This window comes from Chiloscyllium plagiosum, unplaced genomic scaffold, assembly GCF_037043375.1.
Source record: "Chiloscyllium plagiosum isolate Xiang-an unplaced genomic scaffold, Cpla_swu_hap1 HiC_scaffold_9, whole genome shotgun sequence".
In the NCBI taxonomy this organism is placed as follows: Eukaryota; Metazoa; Chordata; class Chondrichthyes; order Orectolobiformes; family Hemiscylliidae; genus Chiloscyllium; species Chiloscyllium plagiosum.
In genome coordinates this window covers 74,248,765-74,274,962 of record NW_028270147.1, presented here as the reverse complement: position 1 = coordinate 74,274,962, position 26,198 = coordinate 74,248,765, and the positions used below count along the sequence as shown (strand labels likewise).

At 41.9% G+C, this 26,198-nt stretch overlaps 1 protein-coding gene across 2 annotated transcripts in view; it reads right to left on the bottom strand.

Annotated features, from left to right (window-relative positions):
* Positions 1–26,198, bottom strand: part of LOC122554545 (adhesion G protein-coupled receptor D2) — a 308,358-nt gene that overhangs the window by 218,488 nt on the left and 63,672 nt on the right. For both annotated transcript variants that reach the window (XM_043699743.2, XM_043699744.2), the window contains 6 exons: positions 22,476–22,579; positions 22,123–22,225; positions 18,220–18,373; positions 17,024–17,157; positions 14,714–14,829; positions 14,085–14,205 (listed from right to left, as the gene is read on the bottom strand). In XM_043699743.2, the coding sequence (XP_043555678.1) occupies positions 14,085–14,205; positions 14,714–14,829; positions 17,024–17,157; positions 18,220–18,373; positions 22,123–22,225; positions 22,476–22,579 (732 nt within the window). The remainder of the gene's footprint in view (positions 1–14,084; positions 14,206–14,713; positions 14,830–17,023; positions 17,158–18,219; positions 18,374–22,122; positions 22,226–22,475; positions 22,580–26,198) is intronic.

Below are 26,198 nucleotides of genomic sequence, written 5' to 3'. Positions count from 1 at the left end.
GTTGTAAACCTAGCACAGGAGAGTGATTGACCAGAACAGAAGTAGTTGTGAGACAATCCATGATACAATAGCTCAGAGAAAGGGAGTTTCAAAGCTGGATTGGCAGAAGTGAAGAATTGTAATCCTTCATGAAACCTAATGAGATTTGATGACCATTACATTATGAATGTTTGAGTAGTATTGCTGAGAAATCCTTGGACACACACACACACACACACAATCTGTGAAGAGGAATTAAGAGTAAAGGTTCAGGTCCAGTGACCCTTCCTCAGTTCTGAAGACCCAAAACATTAACTTTGATTCCTCTTCTGACCTGCTGAGATTTTCCAGCTGCTTGTTTTTGCTTTTGATTCACAGAATTTGCCGTTCTGTTTTTATTTAGTATACTAACCATGTTAATGTAAGTGTTAAAAGTAAACAGTGCTTGTATTGCAGATTGCATTACTGTCCTAACTTCTGCAGTAAAGTGCCATTCTTTGTTCAAAACTGTGGAATTGTGTGGCTTTATTCTCTCAGTAAGTCACCCAGACTTCATCTTTTGTTTTAAAAAATAAAATGTCACTGGACACTAACCTGAACATAATTTGGTAATTTTGTCCAGGATCATAACAAAGTTTCCAGTCTGGTCTGGAATCATAACATTAATTAGTGCTTTATTTGCTTCTTACCTGTCCTACATCCTGAGACTGAAGTCTCAAATTCAAAAAGAATTCAAACACTCTCACCAAAAGCCAAAAACACTGAACACATCTTTCAATACATGGCCACTGTCTGTACTTTTAAGTATCAGGATAAAACAGCACTGAAGCAGCAGTATTTCAAATGAAATTAAATGAAATTCTTTCTACTCTGCTTTCCCATCAAATTGATGCCAGTTAGTTGGCATTTGGGGGCTGATAACCAAGCATTAAAATTGTCAACAAAGCAGCACATTCACACAGCTAGCAGAAAAGGAACTCAGTAAGTTCCTACAGGTTACATGACAGTAAATGCAGGCAGAGAAAAGGATGGTACACAGTCTTGGAGAATGAGAATAGCATTCACTGAACAGGAAGTTAGAGTCAGAGCAGAAGATAAAGTAACTTGGTTATTAAATCTACAGATAAAAACAGGCACAGTACAGCAAGCTATGGTTGAAATTTTGTGTTCAATAAACAGTTACCTACAGCTGGAGAAAGTGAGGGGGCAGAAATACAAGCACAAATATTTCAACAATTAAAAATGAATTTGACAGAAAAAAAATTATTGCATCTGCTTCCAACATTTCCTTTTTAAAAAGAAAATATTAGGATTCATAGCCTACTTGATTTGAACTGGTTAAAGTCAAAACTCTCAGGTTTTGTGATGATCAAAGCCATTTCAGCAATGCTCAAAGTAATTTAGGAAGCTTGAAGGTTAAGCATAAAATTCATCTGCACCTCATCTAAAGGCTGATTCCTACACTTTTCAATGCTCCATGCCAAACAGATTCATCATTCAGACTATTTAAGTGGAGTCAGTACAACCAATTTACAACATCCAGAAGTTTCAATACTACGGCAGTGAAATCCACTGAGATTCAAACAAACCTCAGAGAACAGATCAACTAAGATGATATTAGTTGAACCAAGGCTACTATCTGACATTCACTATTGAAATTATTGCTACTTGTGACAAAAAAAGTTTTTTAAAAAATTGCTTTCAATCTAAACAGCAATACAGTAATTTAAGATTGCTGCAGAGCTTGGTATCTCTAATTATGAGGTTAATGGAAGACTGATTTTCAAAGTTGATAAATGATGTATAATACTCCCTGAAAAAGGCAAATGCTGAGATCTATTGAAATCACAATCACAGATCATCAGTTTCTGGCATAAGCAACTCAAAAAACTTCAAATATTTTCTGCTTAACTTTGGGAATTATTAGTTCATGTAACATTTTTAGTTACTAACTCGGTATCAATTTTATATGTTGTTTGAAAGCATACAAATTCATAAACTACAGTCACCATAGACTTCCTGCAGTTCAGGGGTGAGAAACTACTTTTTATAGGACATTTGATATAATTAGCAGGTTAATTCACACCAAGTCTGGTAATTCATATAAATGATTTCCCACCCAAATTAATTTGAATTATATACAGAAACGAATGGCATTTCAAGGTAAAAGTGAATATTTCATTGCTGTTAATTTCCTTTTGAAGTGAATGACAACCAAATGATTGAATTTATATATAATTTTATATTTCACTTCAGGGCTAGTTATCTCAGTTGATTAGATGTTTACAGTATGTTTCAGAATAATAGCAACCACGCACATTTGATTCCCATTCTGATGGAGGTAAACTTGGGACCTGTCCCTGAATGTGGAACACAATTCCAGTTTTCATCAGGAATTGTTTGCAAAGAATGTTCAGGATAAAGCATCACCAATGAACCAAAGCAGAGCACAACAACATATTTTGTGTAATTTGTGGTCATTCAATAAATTCTAAAGAAGGAATGGACGAACAAGTCAGAAAGAGAAAAACCTAGTATTTTAAATTAAATATGTATTAAATGCAGATGCAAAACTGAAACTAAGGGTAAAAAAGGAACTAAGCAAAACAGATATTCTATACATAAAACCCCCAGAATATTGCATTTCAAATCATATTAGTAACCTGCAAAATATCAGCAATACTGCAATTCAGTCTTGCTAAGTTATCTAACAATACACTTTACGTAGTTCACACAGCAATACTCGGATTTAACAACAGAGAAATGAAATGCAATAACAGCAAGAAACCCATTGAGTAAATGTTAACAGATCTGTCCGAGTGAAATTAAGTTCGGTAATCCAATCTGGGTGTTCCAGAGAGCAATCATAACCTGCCCTCAACTAGATTACTGCTTTGAAGTAATTCATCTGCAGGTCTCCATTATCCCTTACAAAACATGCCCTATCCATGCGCTGCTGATAATGGGCTATTTAACAATTCAGAGGGTCACAACTGCTTACGAGAAGATCCTGCTACAGCTTGCAAATAAATTGTTTTATTGTTGAAAATCTCAATATTTTCTCCTGAACAGCTGTGGTCTGCAGTGAATTGCCAGTTATATTGCTAAGAGCCCACAGCTGATTTATACTTTGTATCACTGCACCTGAACTTTAGATTTATTTGGTTTGGCTAATCCACCTCCAAATGCAGTATCTGCTGCAGAGTAACAATTGTGACTGCAATATTATTATTCAAATGCTTAAGCACTTGTACTAACCAAATCTCTCCACAATTTTAATAGAAGCATTAGCCTATGTGCCTAAACATTGCAGACTAGAATGTAAATAGCCGGTCTTAAATATTTTGCCAATCCAGTTCTCACTTACATCACTTCTACTTTTACAAAAAAATTAAAAAGACAGAAAGGCAAGTCTATCCCAATTCAAAGCTTCAAAGTGAAACAAACTAGATCTTTTGTAGAGACACATAATCCAGAAAGTCTACAAATACACAGTGAAGCAAAGTAATAGGTCATGCCGCCATCTAATGGCTGGTAATGGAAAGTACTCAGTTTCCCAGAACCTTTATGGTTGCTGACTTGCTGTTGGAATACATACATACATACATACATGTCTTCATACATTAAGAGATGCAGTGATTAGAAACTGAACTTATTAATCATCCCTTGGAATCAATTACTGATTTGTTTATGACTTTTTGTAACCTTTATCGCCTTGTGATTGTGCTTATTTTGTGATCATTAATTGAAGATTTTTCAATTAAGGAAATGTTAATTTCCTCTTTTTGTTTTATGATTTATACTCTTGTATCGATTTGTCTGTAGTCCACAACATACTGGATTTTTTTTTGCTTTCTGAAACACGTGGCCCTACAGGAGACAAGGTTTGACCAGATCAGGATAGCCATTTATTGGTTAACTGCTTTTATTTTACAAGTAAGTTGTTAGTAAATTTGATCTGAAAAGTTACCACATCACAACTCATTTCTTGGAGGGAAGAACAACAATTTGATGAATAAAGCCCGCTTCAACACAGAACCCTGACAGAAAAGCTTTATTAGGAATTCTTCAGACCATACAGGCATGTGAAGAGATCTTTTTTTGTTGCACAGTACATGGTGATTTGCGTCGCACAATTACACTTTACTTGGTTCCTGGTAGGAAGGTTCACTAATGTCCTTCAGGGAAGAGAATCTACCATCTTTGCTTGGTCTGGCTTACTTGTGACTCCAGGTCCACAGCAATGTGGGTGTATCTCAATTGCCCTCTGAAATGGCCCCTCCAAACCACTCAGTTGTGCCAATCGCCATGATGTTTCAAAAAAGAAATATTTATTCATCAAATTGTTGTTCTTCCCTCCAAGAAATGAGTTGTGATGTGGTAACTTTTCAGATCAAATTTACTAACAACTTACTTGTAAAATAAAAGCAGTTAACCAATAAATGGCTATCCTGATCTGGTCAAACCTTGTCTCCTGTAGGGATGGACCACCTGGCATCGATGTAGACACTGGACAGACCAAGGCAGAAACAGCCCTGTGGATCTTGAAAAGTCCTCCTAACTAACACCTGGATGCCAGTGCCAAAATTGGGAGATCTGTCTGACAGATAGTCAAGCAATAGCCTGACATAGTCATACTGATGGAATTGTACCTGATGGGCAATGTCCCAGTCTCTACCATCACCATCCCCGGGTATGTCCTGTCTCACTGGCAGGCCAGACCCAGCAGAGGTGCGGCACAGTGGTATACAGTCAACAAGGAGTTACCCTGGGAGCTCTCAGCATTGACTCTGGATCCCATGAAGTCTCATGTCTTCAGCTTAAACACAGGCAAAGAAACCTCCTGCTGATTACCATGTACCGTCCTCAGGAGTGTGATGCAATACTCCCCAGTTGCCTGGATGGGTGCACCTCCAGCAATATTCAAGAAGCTTGACACTATCCAGGACAAAGCAGCTGCTTGACTGACACCACATCCCCAAGCATTCACTCCCTCTCCCATCAATGCTCAGTAGCAGCAATGTGTACTATCTACTGAACCTTCCCTATTTTCTAATGACCATAAGAGATCCTCCTTGAAAGTGTTTTCTTTCCTTTATCAAGCTGTTGAAGGTTCATTCACTTGGCTTTAGAATAACCAAAAGGCATGCCACAGTCCTCTGACATTCAATTTGACATTTCCTCAATTTCCAGCCATTTTGTAGGGATTCCACTATTAGCTTTTTAAGAAGGGATCCTCTAATTTATCTTCCAATCCACATAACTGTGGATTCCAAGGTTCAAATGTGGGCTTTAGTGATGAGTCAACCCTTTTGTTTCTGACCTAGAGTTGCAATTCAGTCTGCTGAAATTAGGCTTACATCCACAACTTTTAGTTCCAACCCAAATATCTTCTGAAATTCAACAGGCAGCTTCCCAGAAATCCAATCAAGACTCCACCTTAATTACTCATCTGGCAATAGAATTTCAGTGTGGTGTTTAGTAGAGTTTTAGATTCATTGAACTTTTAGCTTCAAAATCAAAGCTTTTGATTGTAGCATCCACCTGAATAATATAAATCTGTGACAATACTATGGCTTTAAGAGATTATTTTGTCCTTTTTTAAAAAAAATAGAGGTTTTCAAACAGAGGTGAAAAGCTGTCTATTTGGAAATCCAGTAAAGTACACAATTTGTGAGGCCTGCATTTTTTTTAAAATTGGAACAATAGAAGCAGCCTGAATGGGTGTGGTCAAGTTCCCACACAAACAGGATTTTTAGTTTCTTAGTTGTTCAGTAGTAATTGCTGCTGAGGTCTAGAAGTAGTGGATGTTATTTTGTACCTCTCTCGGTTACAGCTAAAAGCTGGGAGTTCTCTTCCTGCCACTGGAGTGAGACCATCTGTTTTAGTAATTTGTCTTTCGCCAAGGATGTGTTTATGGGATGTTGTGATATTGGAATAGTTACTGTTTAGTAGCTAATAATCTATTATTCTGTTAAGTTTTCCAATACAGTTACAGATAAGCCAATTACTTTCTTTTATTTTTCTCTTTGGCTGTATTTTAACTAGACAGAGTATGAGTAAATTGTGTTTTGCTTAATATTGAGTTGTTTGACCAATCAAATGGCATCTGGAATGCAACACTTTACACTTACCTTTAAAATAAGAAAAAGTGAGCTCTAGGCAGCCTTCCTAATATATTTTGAGGGGTTTAGTCTGGTCTGTAACAAATTCTTAATGAAATCTGTGCTATTTATTTTCTGCAGTTGCCATGCTCAATGAAGGCCACTGCCACACTTATAGCTTTCTCTCTCATAGCTCTGACCTCATAAGTGCATGTGAAACCCGTTGAAGTGTCTCCATTTGAGGTGTGCTGGCAATTTCTGAAGTCCAGTCTTTTAATGACCTTATCTTTACACATTTAAGCTTCCCAAACTTAAATATTACCTGCTCCACCATTCAATGAGATCTGATTGCCACATTCCCACTACCCAGATCCCTGTGCATCCCAGAGCTCTCCTATATTTCACTATATAGATAATAGGCTCCATTTTTTTATCTTCCCTTCCAAAAATATTTTCACACATTGTACTCCCATTTGCTTTATCTTTGTCTATTCAATGAACCTACTTACACAACGGAATGTCACACCTATTGGGCAACAAGGAAGCTTCAAAGAGACAGCCTTCAAATGGGGTTACGCAATGCAAACTGAGCTGTAGCTTCCTGTGAGTTATTTCAGACTGTGAACATGATGGCAGTCGAGAGACATGTTTGTGTTTTCTTTATGCAAGAACAAACGTGTTAAAAGTCAGTTTCACCTCTGGACTGCACATGCTGAAGGATGAAAGTCTGTACTGTGAAAGTCACAGATAAGAAAAACTCTGGTCGTCCCTGCACTGCAGATAAAAAAGAAGTATCTCTCTCTCTCTCTCTCTCTTTGCTGGAAACCATAAAGCAATTGAAAGCACAGTCAGGACAAAGGCCTTCCTGCTAACTTGTAAAACCAGCTGCTCACATGTCAACATCAATGCTAGTGATTACCACCCAACGTAACAATGCCCCATTGCCTGATCTTCAAAGACCTGAGACACTGATCGATATTTCTTTTCTTTATATTTTTATTTGCTTTGGACTTTCCTTCCTAATTGGTGTTTGTGTTGTGTTATTATTTCATCTTGTGCTTAGTAAATCAATAAAGTCACTCTTCTGTTACCTCAAGAAAGCCTGGTTAAAATGGCTCCTTTAAAACATAAACTCATTTGGTCCAGGAGAAATGTCACCACAAAGGCAGGGATCTTTCCCTAATTAACCTTGCTGCAACCAAACAAGGGGCAGATGAAAGCAGAAGAGATGCAGTTATCCTTTCTCACCCAGCAGCTTGGCATGTTGGGGGTATCCTGTCTGAAACCACCATAAATTGAGGAATCCTATGCAGGGACTGACCTTTCAAAATGTCACGTACGAGTCAATATTGAGGTCCCAAACCAAGTCATCCTGCAGTCACATCTCTGCAATGGCTATCTAACCCACATATTCATTTCTATTTGTACCATCCGTTTTGGTTTGAATGCCATGTGCATTCAGAGCAGAGTCATTAGTTTGTCCTCTAATTCATTTTGTAACCTCAAACCTTCATCTGTTAATTTACCTTATATGTGTGCTCTATCCTATCGTGTTTGTTTTATCATTTCCCACATTATTCTCTTGCCTTGTCCCTACAGTTTGATTTCCCTCACCTTCCCAAATTTGATGAACTGACCCCATGACTGAGGTTAAAACCCTTTCCAATTTTTAGATTACTTTTACAGTGTGGAAACAGACCCTTCGGCCCAACAAGTCCACACCGACCTGCTGAAGCCCAACCCACCCATACCCCTACATTTACCCCTTACCTAACACAATGGACAATTTAGTATGGCCAATTCACCTGACCTGCACATCTTTGGACTGTGGGAGGAAACCGGAGCACCCGAAGGAAACCCACGCAGACACGGGGAGAATGTGCAAACTCCACACAGTCAGTCGCCTGAGGCGGGAATTGAACCCAGGGTCGCTGGCGCTGTGAGGCAGCAGTGCTAACCACTGTGCCACCATGTCGCACCGTGGTTTTGCAACTCACTAGCACACTGGTCCCAACTCAGAACTGGCAGAGACCATCCCACTGATACATCTCCTCAATTTCTATTAGAACTATTGCCAGTGCTCCACAAACCAGAACCCACTTCTAATACAACATCAAACTCTATGTCATGCATTCATTTCTGTTATTTTAATTGCACTTGGCTAATTTGCACATAGCTCATTAATAATCCTTTAAGGTTCTGCTTATTACCTTGGTGCGCTTAACTCCTGAGACTGACTATACAGGAGTTCCTTTGTTGTCCTGCCCATATTGTTCATAAACATACAAACCATGGTTACCGGATCCTCCCACTCCTGCAGGAATTCCTTCTCAAGCTCCGAGCAGATGTCCTGAACTTGGGCACTGGGCAGGAAACCCAAGTTTCTGGACACTAGTCCTTTGCTGCAGAGAATAGTATCAGTCCCCCTCACTACAGTGGCCCAACAGGTCCACACCAACCCTCTGAAGAGTAACTCACCAAGACCCATTCCCCTACATTTACCCCTGACTAATGCACCTAACCTATAGATCTCTGAACACTGTGGGCAATTTCCCACGGCCAAATCGCCTAACCTGCACACCTTCGGATTGTGGGAGGAAACCGGAGCACCCGGAGGAAACCCATGCAGACACGGGAGAATGTGCAAACTCCACACAGACAGTTGCCTGAGGTGGGAATTGAACCCAGGTCTCTGGTGCTGTGCGGCAGCAGCGCTAACCACTGAGCCACTGTGCCACCCTAAGACGGCAGGACACTCATCAGCCAAAGGAAGAAGCTTGTCCAAGCAAGTGGGCGGCACGGTGGCACAGTGGTTAGCACTGCTGCCTCACAGCGCCAGAGACCCGGGTTCAGTTCCCGCCTCAGGCGACTGACTGTGTGGAGTTTGCACATTCTCCCCGTGTCTGCGTGGGTTTCCTCCGGGTGCTCCGGTTTCCTCCCACAGTCCAAAGATGTGCAGGTCAGGTGAATTGGCCATGCTAAATTGTCCATAGTGTTAGGTAAGGGGTAAATGTAGGGGTATGGGTGGGTTGCGCTTCGGCGGGGCGGTGTGGACTTGTTGGGCCGAAGGGCCTGTTTCCACACTGTAAGTAATCTAATCTAAGGCCCAGACCACCTAACGGTGGTGAGGCTCCGCACAGGCCTTTGCCTGGAATTCCAATCCCCGAGCCAGCAAGAGCTGTTAGCCAATCAGAAGCCAGCAGCTCTCGCCCTCAGGAGGGCGCCACTAAAGATGGCCGAGGCTCCTGCATGAACAGGGCCCAGGATCAGAGAGGACCCAGAGGTAAACCAAGGGACTTCTAGGGTTTAAGGTCATAGCAGTTCAGAAGGAAGAGCGGGGAGTCACTCACAGTAGACATTTCCCCCGCTGTCATCCAGTCCCCTGATCAGGCAGGAAGATGTCTTTGATCAAAGGACCTTCACTGCTCAGATCACTGTCAAGCTACCCATGTCAGGCATGCCACATGACAAGTTGCATTTGGGGTTAATCATAAGAGCAACAGGCTGAAGCCTTTCACTGATCTTTCACTGGCAGCGGGGCTGAACAATTAACCAGGGGCCTCCCTCTCCTGAACCTAATTTCAGTGACGACAAGGAGACAGAGGGATTTGGGTACACAGAGCAGCACAGTGGCTCAGTGGTTAGCACTGCTGCCTCACAGCACCAGGCACCCAGGTTCAATTCCACCCTCGGGTGACTGTCTGTCTAGAGTTTGCATGTTCTCCCAGTGTCTGCCTGGGTTTCTGCCAGGTGCTGTGGTTTCCTTCCACAGTCCAAAGATGTGCAAGTTAGGTGGATTGGCTATGCTACATTGCCCATAGTGTTCAGGAATGTGTTGGTTAGGTATATTAGCCATAGGATATACAGGCTTACAAGGATAAGAGTAGGGGAATGGGTCTGGCTGGGATGCTCTTTGGAAGGTCGTTGTTGGGCCGAATGGCCAGTTTCCGCACTGTGGAGATTCGATGATACACCACCTCTCTGCCTAGTTCAACGCATTCCCCACCAGCAACAGCAGAAGATCGCACCCTACGCTTTGATTTTCCCCTGAACTCTGGTTCCTGTCTCAGCTCCTTCAATGCGAGGAGACACCAAGGAGAAGCCATGGTGTTGAGGACTCAACAGATAAACCAACCGCTGCTGGGACTTGCTAACTGCCCCCCAGCCCACATGAAGAACTAGACATGGATAGTATGGCTGCTATCCCTTTCAGCTCTGAGCAAGCTAACTATACACTGAAGCAGAAAGACAAGGATTTCACACATCTGTCAGAGAATTGAACTGCAGCGAGTACGCATCACGTGCCGTATAAATTGTATTTCAACAGCCGTCCTGCGTGGCCTCTGAGATGGGATACTGCTGACTCAGCCAGGACATTTTCAATCACAGTAAGTTAGCCGCTAAAGCATTTTTGCATTTTTTCAGAAGTGTAAGTTGAGTGCAGCCGCATGTGGAAGAGTGAAGAACAGTTGTGACCAATAACACGCCAATGTACAGTTGTGCTGATTCTCTCCTGGCCAGTGGCAATTTAAATATTAATAAACCTCATTTGATTGCAATATTGATCCTCAGTGTAAAAAAATCTCCTGAAAGAAGTTTGATACCTTTTCAATTATTGCAATATCATAACATTAAGTGAAAACTGATTCAGCAACAAGAATACATAAAAATTTATTGCCTGTAAATTTGTTTTGCTTCCATTATCTGTTTACAGGAGCTTGGATATAATGTATTACACGCATGAACATCTAGTACAACGAACAACAGACATAAATTCAAATACCAGTTGAATTTGACTTAATTACCCCGTAGGAAGTTTATTTGTATTCTCTGGGCAGGCCTGCTGCACTGTTAACCAAATCTTCCTGCAGAAAGTTACTTTGAGAGCCAAATGCGACAGAAAAGCAGAAACCGTACAATGTACATAAGCTAACAGGTGCTTCAGGGCCACTTTTAGTCAGCATTGTTGTTTCAAGAAAGCACCACAGCTGACAAGGAAGGCCACCCATATCCTAATTCTATGAAGAACTGTAACGTAGAACTTATAGTTACTTTCTTTATTTCTCTATTTTTGTACTGAAGCTATTTTGTACCTCAGATGACACCATGTGTGGCGACAATGTGCACTTTTCACTCCTGTGCTTGAGCACACGTGCCAATAAAACTGAATTCTAAACGTAAAGTATGGCACGTGATTTCTGAAAAATGTGTTGCTGGAAAAGCGCAGCAGATCAGGCAGCATCCAAGAAGCAGGAGAATCGACGTTTCAGGAATGTTTCTGAAGAAGGGCTTATGCCCGAAACGTCGATTCTCCTGCTCCTCGGATGTTGCCTGACCTGCTGCCCTTTTCCAGCAACACATTTTTCAGCTCTGATCTCCAGCATCTACAGTCCTCACTTTTTCCCAAGTGATTTTCCGGGCATTCCGCCCTCTGAGAAATTCTGCTTGTCCCGCTAGGTAAAGAGTGACATATCTAACCCATCCTAGCCAGGTTTATATGGGACAATTTAACCTCACTCAGCTCCCTTGAATGAATCACTATGTTCCAGCTCCTTGTTACTGCAACTGGCACTTCAAATTTCCTGTTTGTTTTTCTCAATACAGTCCACCTTGTGCTGCCCCACTGCCTGCCTAATGACAAATCCCCTCAATGCTACTGTGAACTCTCAGCAAAAAACATAAATCACAAGTACAACACCAACTAAAATCCACCTTCGGTTATCTTTGACCCTTCCTGCTCAGGGAAGACATTCCCCACTGCTCTGTGCACTGTCTTCTTTTGATTCGGGGAGCAGGAGAGAAGGAAGACAGAAAGCGACATGGTCTTCTTTGTAGGTATTTGCTCCACAGAGTGAGTGGGCACTCATAACAGGAATCCCAAACCCGGGCATTCCAGTCATAATCTCAGACTTTGCCAAAGCAATGTAATCAGTCCCTGACTTCTTAGGCAGTCCCGCAAGATGGGGGATGACTTCCTGCCACTCCTAAGTAGTGGGTCCTGGGGGTGAATAAATAGCCCAATGCTGGATCCACACACACCGTGTTGTAGATGAGGCAGGTATTGTTTCAAGACTTGGGGACACAAGATGCTCGGATTTTTGTACACTTTCCCTGTTTGTGCTTGGCCTCCATCTGGGCTGGTTGGGGATGTCAAGGAGGACTGCTTCCTGTCACAGATGCTTTTTCTTTCTCAACTTTGGGTGGTCTTGGGCAAGAGATTCTCACACATTGGTGGGGATAATCCTGTTTCGTTCAGGGAACATTTGGAGGACACCCTTGAGGATTTTCTCCATCTTCCCAGCAACTGCCTGCCATGGAGCAGCTTGGAGGAGACAGCTTGTTTTGCAAACTTTGTAACAGACTGCAGACAATGTGGCCTGTGCAGTGCAGCTGAATGACTGTAGCCAGTTCCCTTTTGCTGGACGGAACACTGTGAGTGAGTGCTGATGTTGGAGCACCTATTCTGCTTGTAGGTTTGCAGCATGTTGTAAAGGCTTCACAGGCTTAAAAATAGGCTAAAAGACTGCCTTTTCCACTCCTATTTGTACCAGACATTCTCTCTTTTTAATTTTGTACATTTGAACAGGTCATTGAGTCATCGAGAGACACAGCATGGAAACAGACCCTTCGGTCCAACTCGTCCATGCTGACCAGATATCCTAACCTAATCTAGTCCCATTTGCCAGCACTTTGCCCATATCCCTCCAAACCCTTCCTATTCATATACTTACCTAGATGCCTTTTAAATGCTGTAATTGTACCAGCCTCCACCACTTCCTCTGGCAGGCTCATTCAAGACACGCTCCACTATCTGTGTGAAAAAGTTGCCCCTTAGGTCTTTTTTATATCTTTCCCCTCTCACCCTAAACCTATGCCCTCTAGTTCCAGACTGTCCCACCCCTTGTCTATTTACCCTATCCATGCCCCTCATGATTTTATAAATCTCTATAAAGTCACCTTTCAGCCTCCAACGCTTCAGGGAAAACAGTCCCAGCCTATTGAGCCTCTCCCTATAGCTCAAATCCTCCAACCCTGGCAACATCCTTGTAAATCTTTTCTGAATCCTTTCCAGTTTCACAACATCCTTCCAAGTGTTTGACATCACCTCATTATTATTTTCCCTGAGGTTAGCTTAATAAAACTGCTCTTTCTTTCACTCAAAAAAAACTTGTAAATAGCTCTTTACTGATATAGATATTAGCTAGCTATCTTTTCATTAGAAGAAGTTGTAGCCTTGTGCTGAAATGAATTGTAAACATAAAAGATTTGTTGCAGGGAAGAGAAAGAGGGACCCTATTCCCCTTTTCCTCATCTGCTCTTAACACGTATTAAATACTGGATTTTGAAGTAGGCAGGTCAAGATAGTTTCAGGGAAAATAAGGGATATAAATAGAATAAGAATATCGTAGATAAACACAAAGCTGTAGATAGAATGCCTACTGATCTATGTCAAGCATACAGTGTTTTAAATAGACAATTACTTGTGCTTGTGCTAAAACAAATGTAAACTACTACTGTGTATGTCTTGGAGTATGAGTCATCTCCTAAACACTTGTCAACAAAAGATCAACACAACTGCATATAATTTAAATGTATGTTTTCTGCCAAGTTACCAGAAAAAAAAACTGCTGCATGAGATAAATCAAAAGTTTCACCCTGAAACGCAAATACTTCAGATCATGAGATTCGCTTCCCAATTAACTGAAAAACAGGTGTCAAAATATTCCACATTTTACTGTACAGAATTAATTTGCCGTAAAAAATGACAATTTAATCTTTGTCGGTCGTGGAATGCTATGGACAATGCAATATCCTGCCTTGGAATATGAAAAGCTTCAGAGCAATCGATTGCAGATCAGACAGGGGTCAACTACATGGGCAGAGATTCAGCTGGGATTCCAGACGTTTAGAAAAGGAACCCAGTTGGAATAGGATCTAAGCATTTGTTTACAAGAGCTGCTCATATTGAAAACCTGGATCAAAAAAGAGATTGCTCCTTACCTGCAGGGAATTGAGTATCACAAAGATATACGCCATGACAACAGAGAGTGGAACCAGGACACCAGAGAGCCATGTGAGGCCGAGAATGGGCAAAAGCACCAGCACAGCTTTCACGGCAGTCCTGCAACACAACACTGGCATCAGTATTATGCAGAGAATGCACAGCATGGTCTTATTATCACAAGGCAAACCACAACCTTCACTCCTCACAGACAACCCAATTACCACTGCAACGGAACATTCAAAGTAATTATAGTCATTTTAGAAACAACATTGCTCCCAGGGATGTATCGACTGTACTTAAGTTGACCATATGAACAGCAAAACAGAAAAGTGGGAAATGGGTGCATAATTTGCACAATTCCTTTTTGAAAAGATAAATATCGAAAAGAAGGCTCTGAAAAAGGATGCAAGGCCAAAATGTTAGCTATGAGTTGGTTCCATGGAAAATGACTCACTACTTCATGTATCCAATTTTTTCTTTGTTACAAACTTCCAGCATTGGCAGCAATGTTTTACTTTTTATTTGACAAAAAGAGGAAATTAAGTTTTTTTCCCTCCTGAAGAGAAATGCCAAAATGATTCAATACTGCCCTCCAGAGGCTGCTTACCTGCATAACATCTCTCACCTAATCTGATCGTAGGCTTGCTCGATGGGGCTGCTGTTAACAGCAAGCATGGTGGCCCGGCGCTTGGCAGTTGACATAGTGATCAGTACAACACGTGTGAGCACAAACATGTTCACCTATGTAACAATTAAAGGAATTTGTTACAAAGTCATGGAAAGTTAACCTAAATATGGTTTTGCACGCAGCCCCTTTTTTTTCAGTTAAGATACATGCATTGCCAATTTTTATTTTGACTTCTAGTTGAATAGCCATTTTAAAGAGTACTAGATGTCCTACCGCATTGCGTATTCCAAACATGAGCAAATGCTATATTTGTAAATTAAACCTGCAAAGACCAAAACACTAGCATCCCTCCTATTCCCACTAGAACTACAGGTGAAGAAGGAGCATTATATTAACAAAATGTGGTGCTTGAAAAAATGAGCTACTCATGGCCAATGTGAGGAGGGGTTGACACTGAGATTAAGTCAGAAAATTTGATGGTAGGTGCACCTCAATTTTCAGTCAAATATCTTTACACGCTGGCAATTCTATCTAAAATATTCTTGTCTGTCAAATACAAGAATAATGTATGATATAAATAGACATTGCCAATTCATCTATGCTCAGATGGTGTTACTCCAACCTTCAAGACAGAATGCTGTGGGCCCAGATCCCACTCCAGAACATAGGCACAGAAATTCAGTGCAGTACTGAAAGAGTGCAGCAGTGTCAGAGGTCCCGCATGTTTAATGAGATATCCTGGTGATTCAGAGGAACGTTAAAAGATTCCATGTTGCTAATCAGAAAGGGGCAGGGTGTTCTTCCCAGGTTTCAGCCAACATTCCTGTCTCATATTCCAAAGCAAATTAATTGTTTCTTTCAGCCTTGATTGGAGGCTTTGCTGTGTACAATATTGGCTGCCAACAGAGCAACAATGGCAGCATTTCAAAAGTAATTTGTGACCCTCTGAGCACCTGATAAGGTGCAATATAAATGCCAGCCCTTTCTTCTTTCTCTCTTAGGAATAACTTTTTATGTGTTCTGTGTGTGCATATTTTAATTAGCCAACAGTCAGAGAGAAAAGGTAACCTGGGCAACTAAACAGTAGTCTACCTTCACACACTGACCCGATGAGTAACTGTAACCAGTGACAGTAACAGGTGCAGTCAAAGCCAAGCACTTCATATACTTCCTTAGAAGTTAATTTAACTCAAACATTTTCCACATCCCTCAGATGCTGTGGTGTTTAACATGACGTGTCTATCAAAGGGTAGGTATGCACTGGACAGTTGTCCCCACATATCAGTGGAAAGGTTCATTAAGCCTGAATGTACAAATGTATTCTTCCTGAACGGAGCTAAATCCCTTACTAATTTTTCCTCATTCCTTTTTGAAGTGGACGAAGAGGAAAGGATTTCCAACACTATCTAGCCTTCCATATCCCAAAATTCTTCGAGAGACATTGAAATATTTTTGTGGTACAGATTACTATTGCTTTTTAAAATAGTTAGCAGCTGGTTTGCACACAGCAAGGGCCCAGAACCAACAGTGAGATAATAATCGGATAATATTTTTATTTGAGTTTAGTTGAAGGATAAATGTTAGCCTGGTCACCAGGGGAATTCCTCTGATCTTCTTCGAAAAATACTTCGCAGATCTTTTACACCCAACTGAGAGGACAGACTTGTTAAGTTCAATTTAATGTCCATTAGATAGACTGCAGCTGTTCAAGGCAGCAGCTCACCAGCTTCTCAAGAGTAATTAGGATAAGCAACAAATATTGGTCTTGCCTGCAATCCTCAAATCCTGTGAAAAAAATAATCAAAAGCTATCGAATTGCAGTATTATGTGTATGAGCTTTGTTAGTTCACTGTAGTTCGAGGGTGAGCCTGCCGCTATGATCCTCTGTCTCACAGCACAAAGCTAAATCTGAATGATCTCCGATAAATACATTGTGTGTGAGCATCATGTACCAGATGTAAACTAGGGAAGGTCTCAATGAAGAAAACTGGAAAAACACTGCAGCTGCCAACATCGAGTGGTTAGCATCTGGAATGCAAGGCCTGAATTTTGTGGTGGAGTCAGCTTCAACTGTGGCTTTCTAATAATCATTCTGTTTCCTTTGAAGAGAAACAAGGCTGAAAAGAAAAAGACAGGGGCTTGGGGCTGGCTGAGTTGTCCTTATACAGAGGAAGCAATGGACCGAATGGCCTCCTTCAGTGCTGCCGTTTACCGTATGATTCAATGAATTGTTACATGCACTGATTTGAGATTTTTAGCCTGAGAAGTTAGCAGATTTAAAACATTTAAGTATGACTGCATTCTTACCATAATGATGAAGATAACTGGCCCAACAAAGGCCCAAATCACTCCATTGTGAACATTCAACCAACAGTATCTGTCTGAAATGTACTTGTCATGTGCTGCTGCCAGTGTGATGGTCACTATTAGGACAGGGAGACCTAGATCAGAAAGGCAAACAATTGTTTCATAAGACCACAAGACCATAAGATATAGGAGCAGAAGTAGGCCATTCTGCCCATCGGGTCTGCTCCACCATTTGATCATGGTTGATGTTTCTCAACCCCATTCTGCGTTCTCCCATAACCCTTGATCCCCTTACCAATCTATCTCTGTCTCAAATGCACTCAATGACATAGCCTCCATCACTCTCTGTGGCAATGATTCCATAGATTAACCACCAACTGGCTGAAGAAATTCCTCATCATCTCAATCCTAAATGGACATCCCTTCGCTCAGAGGCTGTGCCCTCAAGTCCTAGTCACTGCACAGTCCTAGTCCTAGTGAAAACCTCTCCACATCCACTCTATCCAGGTGTCTCAGTATTTCTGTAAATTTCAGTCAGATTCCCCAGATTCTAAACTCCATTGAGTACAGAGCCCTCATATGACAAAGCCTTCATCCCTAGGATCTTTCTTGTAAACCTCCTCTAGACCCCTTCCGAGCATACCTTTCCTTAAATACTGGGTTCAAAACTGCTCACAATATTCTATATGCAGTCTGAGCAGAGCCTTCTCCAGCCTCAGTAGTACGTCTCTATTGTCTTCCTAACTGCCAACTGAACCTGTATGTTCTGTACACTGTACACAGTCCACAAGACATTGGCCGCCATCCTGAAAAAAGACCCGTTTATCCCCACTCTCTGCCTTCTGCCAGACAAACAAACCTCCATCCATGCCTGTACCTTGCCCCAAATACCTGGGGCTCTTACTTTAATTTGCCAGCCTCCCATGTGGCACTTTGTCATAGGCTTACTGGAAATCCAAACAGAGCATGTCCGTGGGCTCTCCTTTGTCTAACCTGCTCGTTGCCTTCTCAAAGAATCCTAACAGACTTCTCAGGCAAGGTGTCCCTTTAACGAAGCTGTGCTGAACTCAGCCCTATTTTTATGCACTCCAAATACCAAGTGAAGGCAGACTTGAACAAATAGAGACGGGAATTACAAGCTGTTTAGAAACTACAGTATCAACAGATACTGTGTGGAATCTTCGCAAAAAACTTACCCCAGCCTATTAGATAGTAATATTTCATTCTCCGTTCTTCACTTAAATTAACAGTAACCACTTTACTCCAGAGGAGCAGTCCCTCCACCATCATCCATGCAAAAGCAGCCATGAAGAACAAGTGCAGAAGGGCAGTCACAGCAGTACAGGCAGCCTGGAGATAAAAAGACGGATTAGATAAGCTGTTTCATGATGATAAAGGTGAGGTGCTGCATTTTGGAAAGGCATGTCAGGACAAGGCTTACATGCTTAACGGTAAGGTCCTAGGGAATGTTGCTGAACAAAGAGACCTTGGAGTGCAGGTCCATAGCTCCTTGAAAGTAGAGTTGCAGGTAGATAGGATAGTGAAGAAGGCTTTTGTTTTGCTTTCCTTTATTGGTCAGAGTATTGAGTATAGAAATTGGGAGGTCATGTTGCGGCTGTACAGGACTTTGGTTAGGTTATTTTTCAAATACTGTGTGCAATTCTGCTTTCCTACCATAGAAAAGATGTTGTGAAACTTGAAAGGGTTCAGCAAAGATGTACAATGTTGTTGCCAGGATTGGAGGGTTTGAGCTATAGGGAGAGGCTGAACAGGCTGGGGCTGTTTTCCCTGGAGTGTCAGAGGCTGAGGATTGACCTTATCGAGGCTGATAAAATCATGAGCATGGATAGGGTAAATAGCCATGGTCTTTTCCGTAGGGTAGCAGAGTCCAAACTAGAGGACATGGGTTTGAGGTGAAAGGTGAAAGATTTATAAGAGACCGAAGGGGCAACATTTTCAAGCAGAGGATAGTGCGTGTATAGAATGAGTTGCCATAGGAAGGGGTGGAGGCTGGTACAATTATAACAGGGTGGCACGGTGGCACAATGGTTAGCACTGCTGCCTCACAGCGTCAGGGACCTGGGTTCAATTCCCACCTCAGGCAACTGTCTGTGTGAAGTTCGCCCATTCTCCCCACATTCCTCCGGGTGCTCCGGTTTCCTCCCACAGTCTAAAGATGTGCAGGTTAGGTGAATTGGCCATGCTAAATTGCCCGTTGTGTTAGGTGAAGGGGTAAATGTAGGGGAATGGGTCTGGGTGGGTTGCTCTTCGGAGGGTCGGTGTGGACTTGTTGGGCCGAAGGGCCTGTTTCCACACTGTAAGTAATCTAAAAAAAACTTAAAAGGCATCTGGATGGGTATATGAATAAGAGGGATTTAGAGGGATATGGGCCAAATGCTGAAAAATGGGACATGATTAATTTTTCATATCTGGTCAGCATGGACAAGTTGGACCAAAGGGTGTGCTTCCGCGCTGTATACCTTTATGACCCTATGACTGTAAGTGCTTATTGCCAAAAAAAATCTTTAAACCAGCTCCTCTACGACAACTTGACAGCATTATCACTCCTGCTACAACTCACTTGCTCTATCCTCCTACTTTTATAATCACTCATGCGTGGCAACAGAAACAATTCGGACGTTACTACCAATTTATTAAATATCTTACTTGCTCCATAAATCTATCAGCAGGACCTCACCCCTTTTTCTACTTCTGTCATTAGTACTGATATGGGCCCCTCCATGCTATTCATCCTTTCTACTCTGCTTTCCTTGATACTGAGAGCAGAGGAATGGTATTACTAGGCTGGAATCATGCCTTCAAGTTGCAGAAATCTGGGTGCTGAATACCGCATCACAATTGATTTCTTTATCTTCCTGATCTTGCACCTCCTTAGAACATAGAACATAGAACAATACAGCACAGAACAGGCCCTTCGGCCCATGATGTTGTGCCGAACATTTGTCCTAGCTTAAGCACCCATCCATGTACCTATCCAATTGCCACTTAAAGTTTGCCAATGATTCTGACTCTGCCACTCCCACAGGCAGCGCATTCCATGCCCATACCACTCTCTGGCTAAAGAACCTATCCCTGACATCTCCCCTATACCTTCCACCCTTCACCTTAAATTTATGTCCCCTTGTAACACTCTGTTGTACCCGGGGAAAAAGTTTCTGATTGTCTACTCTATCTATTCCCCTGATCATCTTATACACCTCTATCAAGTCACCCCTCATCCTTCTCTATTCCAATGAGAAAAGGCCTAGCACGCTCAACCTATCCTCGTCCGACCTATTCTCCATTCCAGGCAACATCCTGGTAAATCTTCTCTGCACCCTCTCCAAAGCTTCCACATCTTTCCTAAAGTGAGGCGACCAGAACTGCACACAGTACTCCAAATGTGGCCTAACCAAAGTCCTGTACAGCTGTAACATCACTTCACGACTCTTGAATTCAATCCCTCTGCTAATGAACGCTAAGACACCATAGGCCTTCTTACAAGCTCTATCCACCTGAGTGGCAACTTTCAAAGATCTATGAACATAGACCCCAAGATCCCTCTGCTCCTCCACCTTACTCAGAACCCTACCGTTAACCCTGTATTCCGCATTCTTATTTGTCCTTCCAAAATGGACAACCTCACACTTGACAGAGTTGAACTCCATCTACCACTCCTCAGCCCAGCTCTGCATCATATCTAAGTCCCTTTGCAGCCGACAACAGCCTTCCTCACTATCCACAACTCCACCAATCTTCGTATCATCTTCTCCCCCACCTTTACAGCTGAACCGTGCACAATGTCATGGATTTCACTCTGGTTGTACTTTTTAAAGGAACCATCTCACCTTCACGGAATGCAATGCCAAGCAAACACAAAGTAATTACACTTGCTTTGAAATCAAAGAAAATCCCTTTCAATATCCTTCAGGGCAGACATTAAGCTGAGAGTCCATCTGCTTTCTCAGCCGAGTACAAAAGATTCCATGGAGCTATTTCAAAGAAGTGTACTGAACATTTCCCCTGCACGAGCAAGTGAACTGAATAAAATGCTGAATTAAAACTGCAAGAACTGCGGGTGCTGGAAATCAGAAGCTAAAACAGAAATTGCTGGACAAGCTCAGCTGGTCTGGCAGCATTTGTGGAGACAAATCGGAGTTAATGTTTCAGGACCAGGTGAGCTACGTTCTAAGGAAGGGTCACTGGACCCAAAATGTTAACTTTCATTTCTCTCTCCACAGATGCTACCAGACCTTCTGAGCTTTTCCGGCTTCTTCTGTTTTTGTTTGTGAACAAGCTGCTAGTTGCTATTAGAACATAGAACAATACAGCGCAGAACAGGCCCTTCGGCCCTTGATGTTGCGCCGACCTGTGAACTATTCTCAGCTCGCCACCCCCCCACACACTATCGCAAAATCATCCATGTGTGTATCTAAGGATTGTTTAAATCTCCCTAATGTGGCTGAGTTGACTACCTTAGCAGGTGGGGCATTCCATGCCCTTACCACTCTCTGCGTAAAGAACCTGCCTCTGACATCTGTCACTGTTTCTGGGATCTCGCTGTGCACACTTTGCTTACTACACTTCAATACAAAGTCTTCTTCTCTGTTTCCAATAATAAATACTTTAGGTAAAACAGTCCATTGATAAGTATCCTTTCTCATTCATATGTCATCGTTACACTACAAAATCAATGTTGTTTTCAAATGGTGGATATCAATGAGGCTCACAATATTTAAATTTTGTCAACCACTCCTCTTTCTGTCTCAATTAAAACTGGAAGTGGCAAGTTGGAGTCAGGGTTCAGATTTTTAACATTTTAGTTCCCCTGCTGAACTATAGTGGGTCACCTAGGAGGACCTGGGAGAAACATGGCAGGCTGGTGAGGTTCAGTGAGTATACTTCAAAGCACCAAGCTGCAAGGCAATACTAGCATTCGACCTCCATTCATAATTATTACTGTGCTGCTCAGCTACCTGGACCACCTCATCTAGTTTTTATTGTTACACTTCTGTGAAGTAACATAGCATCTCCTACCACAAGAAACATATTATGATAGCTGAAAGCTGGAGCGTTACAGAGGGCTGTAACATACATACCTCACTATTTGTTGCTGAGTCACTGCTCAGTAGTATCACCTGGGCTGCAATCAGAGCTACAAACAGGTTCTTGTGAATGGAGGTTCGGTCAGATTTTGGAATACTAGAGATTTAAGAAAAGTCAAAACTTCAGTCAGTTTGCACTTCTCTGTTACTCTACTGAAACATTAATCTGCTAACTCAGCCATTATCAAGAAAACGTACAACTTACTGGTAGTGAAGGAACATGAACTTTAGCCGTGACCATGTAATGCCACCTCAACATTCTCGTAACATGCATTAAAACATTGTTCTTTAACTTAGCAGGAGTTATCAATGTATCTATAACGCAACAGATTTAATAGAATACTTACTCCAGCACGGTGAAAAGGGTCAAGGTAACCACAAGGGCACACAGTGAGGCTCCAGATCCAATGAATGTCAACTTGTTTAAGATTATCTCCGTCTCCAAACCCCACTGTGTAAAATATTAGACCAACATTAGGTGTTGCATTTGGTAAAACAAACAAGAGCAGAACTTGTGTAATTAAAAGTCGGGCCTTGGGTAGTATTGTAGAACAGAGAGACTGAGCGGTTCAGGTACATAATTCCTTGAAGCTGCATCACATGTAGATAAGGTGGTTAAGAAGGCATTTAGCATGCTTGCTTTCATTGCTCAGACCTTTGAATACAGGAGTTGGGACTTCATGTTAAGGTTGTACAGGATGTTGGTGAGGCATCTTCTGAAGTACTGTGTCCAGTTCTGATCACCCTGTTATAGGATGGATATTATTATTAAGCTGGAAAGGGCTCAGTAGAGATTTACTGGGATGTTGCCAGGAATGGAGGGTTTGAGTTATAAGGACAGACTGGACTAGCTGGGACATTTTTCACTGGACGGTAGGAGGTTGAGGAGTGATTTTATCGAGCTTTGTAAAATCATGAGGGGTATAGATAAGGTGCATGGTAGGTTTCTTTTCCCCAGGGTGGGGGATTTCAATAATAGGAGGTATTTTTGAGAATAAAAAGATTTAAAAAGAGATGGGAGCATTTTTTAACACATAAAGTAGTTCGTGTGTGGAATGAACTCCCAGAGGGAGTGATGGGTGTGGGTACAGTTACAATGTTTAAAACACATTTAGCTAAGTACATGAATAAGAACTTTTTGGAAGGATATGGGTCAAGCTCGGCAGGTGGCACTAGTTTTGTTTAGGATTATGGTTGGCAAGGATCTGTTTCCATGTTATTTGACTCCATGACTTTATAACAATATGTTGCTGGAAACTGGTGATTTAGTGAATTCCATTACAGTAGATACTTCTTTACTGTCATTTTACATTCTACAATATGCACAATTAACAGAGTTACACCCATACAGCAGTACATAAAATATATGCTGCAGTACTAATGCAATTTTTGCACAATTTTGCCCTGCAGCCTCCAATGAAAAGGGTGTTTGGGTTGGGGTGGTCGTGCCTCACACGGACACTTTACACCATCATAGATCAAGCATTGCTGATACATTTCCCAAATAGCTCCTCAATCCACTCACACAGCGTCCGCAAATCCTGTCAAACTCCAGAGAATGGTGTACCATCCAAACATGCATAAGTGTGTGTACCATGCAGGTAAAAACGACATGAGTCAAGAAAATGTGGTAGTACGACATAGATATGCCAGGCAATGACCATCTCCAATAAGAGACACTCTTAACCTCCACCCCTTGATATTCAATTGTGTTATCGCTATCAACATTCTCAACCAGACTCACCACATAAATACAAGAACAAATCAGAGACTAGAAATACTGACCTCCTGACTCCCAAAGCCTGTTCACCATCTACAAGGTAAAAGTCCGGAGTGTGATGAAATACTCCTCATTTACCTGGATGAATTCAGCTCCAACAACACTCAGGAAGCTTGACACCATTCAGAACAGAGCAGCCCACTTCAAAAGCTCCACAATTCACAAATACCCACTCAGGAGCAGCAGCGCTTGCTGTCTACAAGAAGCACTTCAGAAACTGACCAAAGATCCTTAGCCAGCATCTTCCAAACCCACAACCGCTTGCACCTGGACGGACAAGGGCAGCAGATACATGGGAACACCACCTCCTGAAAATTTGCCTCCAGGTCAGTCTCCATCCTGATGTGGAAATCTATCACTGTTCCTTCACTTTTCTTGGATCAACATTCAAGAATTCCCATCCGACCGGCACTGTGGATCTACTTACAGCGCGTTGACTGCAGCGGTTCAGGAAGGCAGCCCACCAGCACCTTCTCAAGGGCAACTAAGAATGGGTAATAAATGCTGGCCCAGCCAGCAACACACGTTCCCATGAATAAATGAAAAAAAAATCTAGACCTGCACTTTTAAGACCATAATAATTGAGTCAGTGCGGTCAGTCAATTATGCAGGTGTAATGTACAGTAATAGCAATAAGCACAGAATCCAGTCCGTGTATGCAGTTTTGTGATGTCTTAACCTTGTAAACAGTTAGTGAATCAAATAAATTTCAGATATCTGACTTCAGAACCATCTAACCATCCGTAATAATATGTTACGCAGACTATTATGTGTGGGCTTTCTACATTAAAAATGTTAATCATTTTCCCCATTTTCTTTTTCCAAAACAGCATTAAAGTAAGAAAAGTCCATATAACGTCAACAATGAATGCCACCTATAGCTCAGCATTCTGAGGAAGGGTCATTGGACCCAAAATGTTAACTTTGATTTCTCTGCACAAATGCTGCCAGACCTGCTGAGCTCAACTGGCAAAGAACACCAGTCAGTCAAAAGAATCCTCATTTTGGGCACCGAAAGGTGAAGATGACGAAAGTCTGCCAGTATTCCTGGACTGTAAAGATCCTGACGAGACTTTTCAGATTTAGGAAGATCAACTTAAAGTTTAAGTTAACTTCAAGATGCACATGGAGAAAGTGAGGACTGCAGATGCTGGAGCTCAGAGTCGAGAGTGTGGTGCTGGAAAAGCACAGCAGGTCAGGCAGCATCTGAGAAGCAGGAGAATCGATGTCTCAGGCATAAGCCCTTCATCATTCCTGGTGAAGGACTTATGCCCGAAATGTCAATTCTCCTCTTCCTTGGATGTTGCCTAACCTGCTGTGCTTTTTCAGCATTACACTGTCCATTCAAGATGCACATGTTTGAGTTTATGTCACACCACCCACATTCAGGTGAAATGATCAACTATTTCATAGACAGGTGCCAATGCAAAATATGATTTCTCCACAGCTAAATGCTAATGGAACTATTTACTCCTTCTACACCGAGTAAGTCTTTCTGAAAGGCACTTCTGGAAAACCTAAGGAACACATTACTGACACTCTGTTAGAAGAAGCACACAAGTACAAAACAATTGCAGCGGGCCAGCAGTATCTGCAGGGGTCTGGGTGTGAAACAGCCATTACAGCTGTTAAGTGATGAAGCAGTACATCCAAATCTTGCAGGAGCTGGGCTTGTCTCACCCACCAAGACAATGTCCAGTATTTTGTGGTATATGCAAGCTACAAGAGCACACTGAGCAGAAATGTATGGGAAGTCAAATTTTCCAGAGAATGTGAAGAAAACATAACCAATGAACAATGCTAACGGAGCTTCCAAAGTTCCATCCATGTTCATAAATAGAGTCCAAGAGGAAACCACAACCTTACAGCTTTCAGCATGCACTATATATGCCAACACTAACACTGGACTAAGTGCAAAAAACATCCCTTTACACATCTTACACACAATGTATAGAGTCAGAAGGGGTAGAATCTATATGGGAAGAATTGAGGAACTGCAAAAAAAACCCTAACAGGAAAAATGTACAGAGCCGAAAAATGTGTTGCTGGAAAAGCGCAGCAGGTCAGGCAGCATCTAAGGAGCAGGAGAATTGATGTTTTGGGCATAAGCCTTTCTTCAGGAATGCCACCGATGATAGATGCAGTTCAATAGCTCCAAAACATCACTACGAGTAGGGGATCTCAATGCTCCAGCATATCCCCTAGCTGGTCTGTTTATTTTGGTTGCTTGGAGATAATCAAGGACCCTCCGGCAATGCAACCTTCAGTGGCAAACAACGTAATTCTGTAA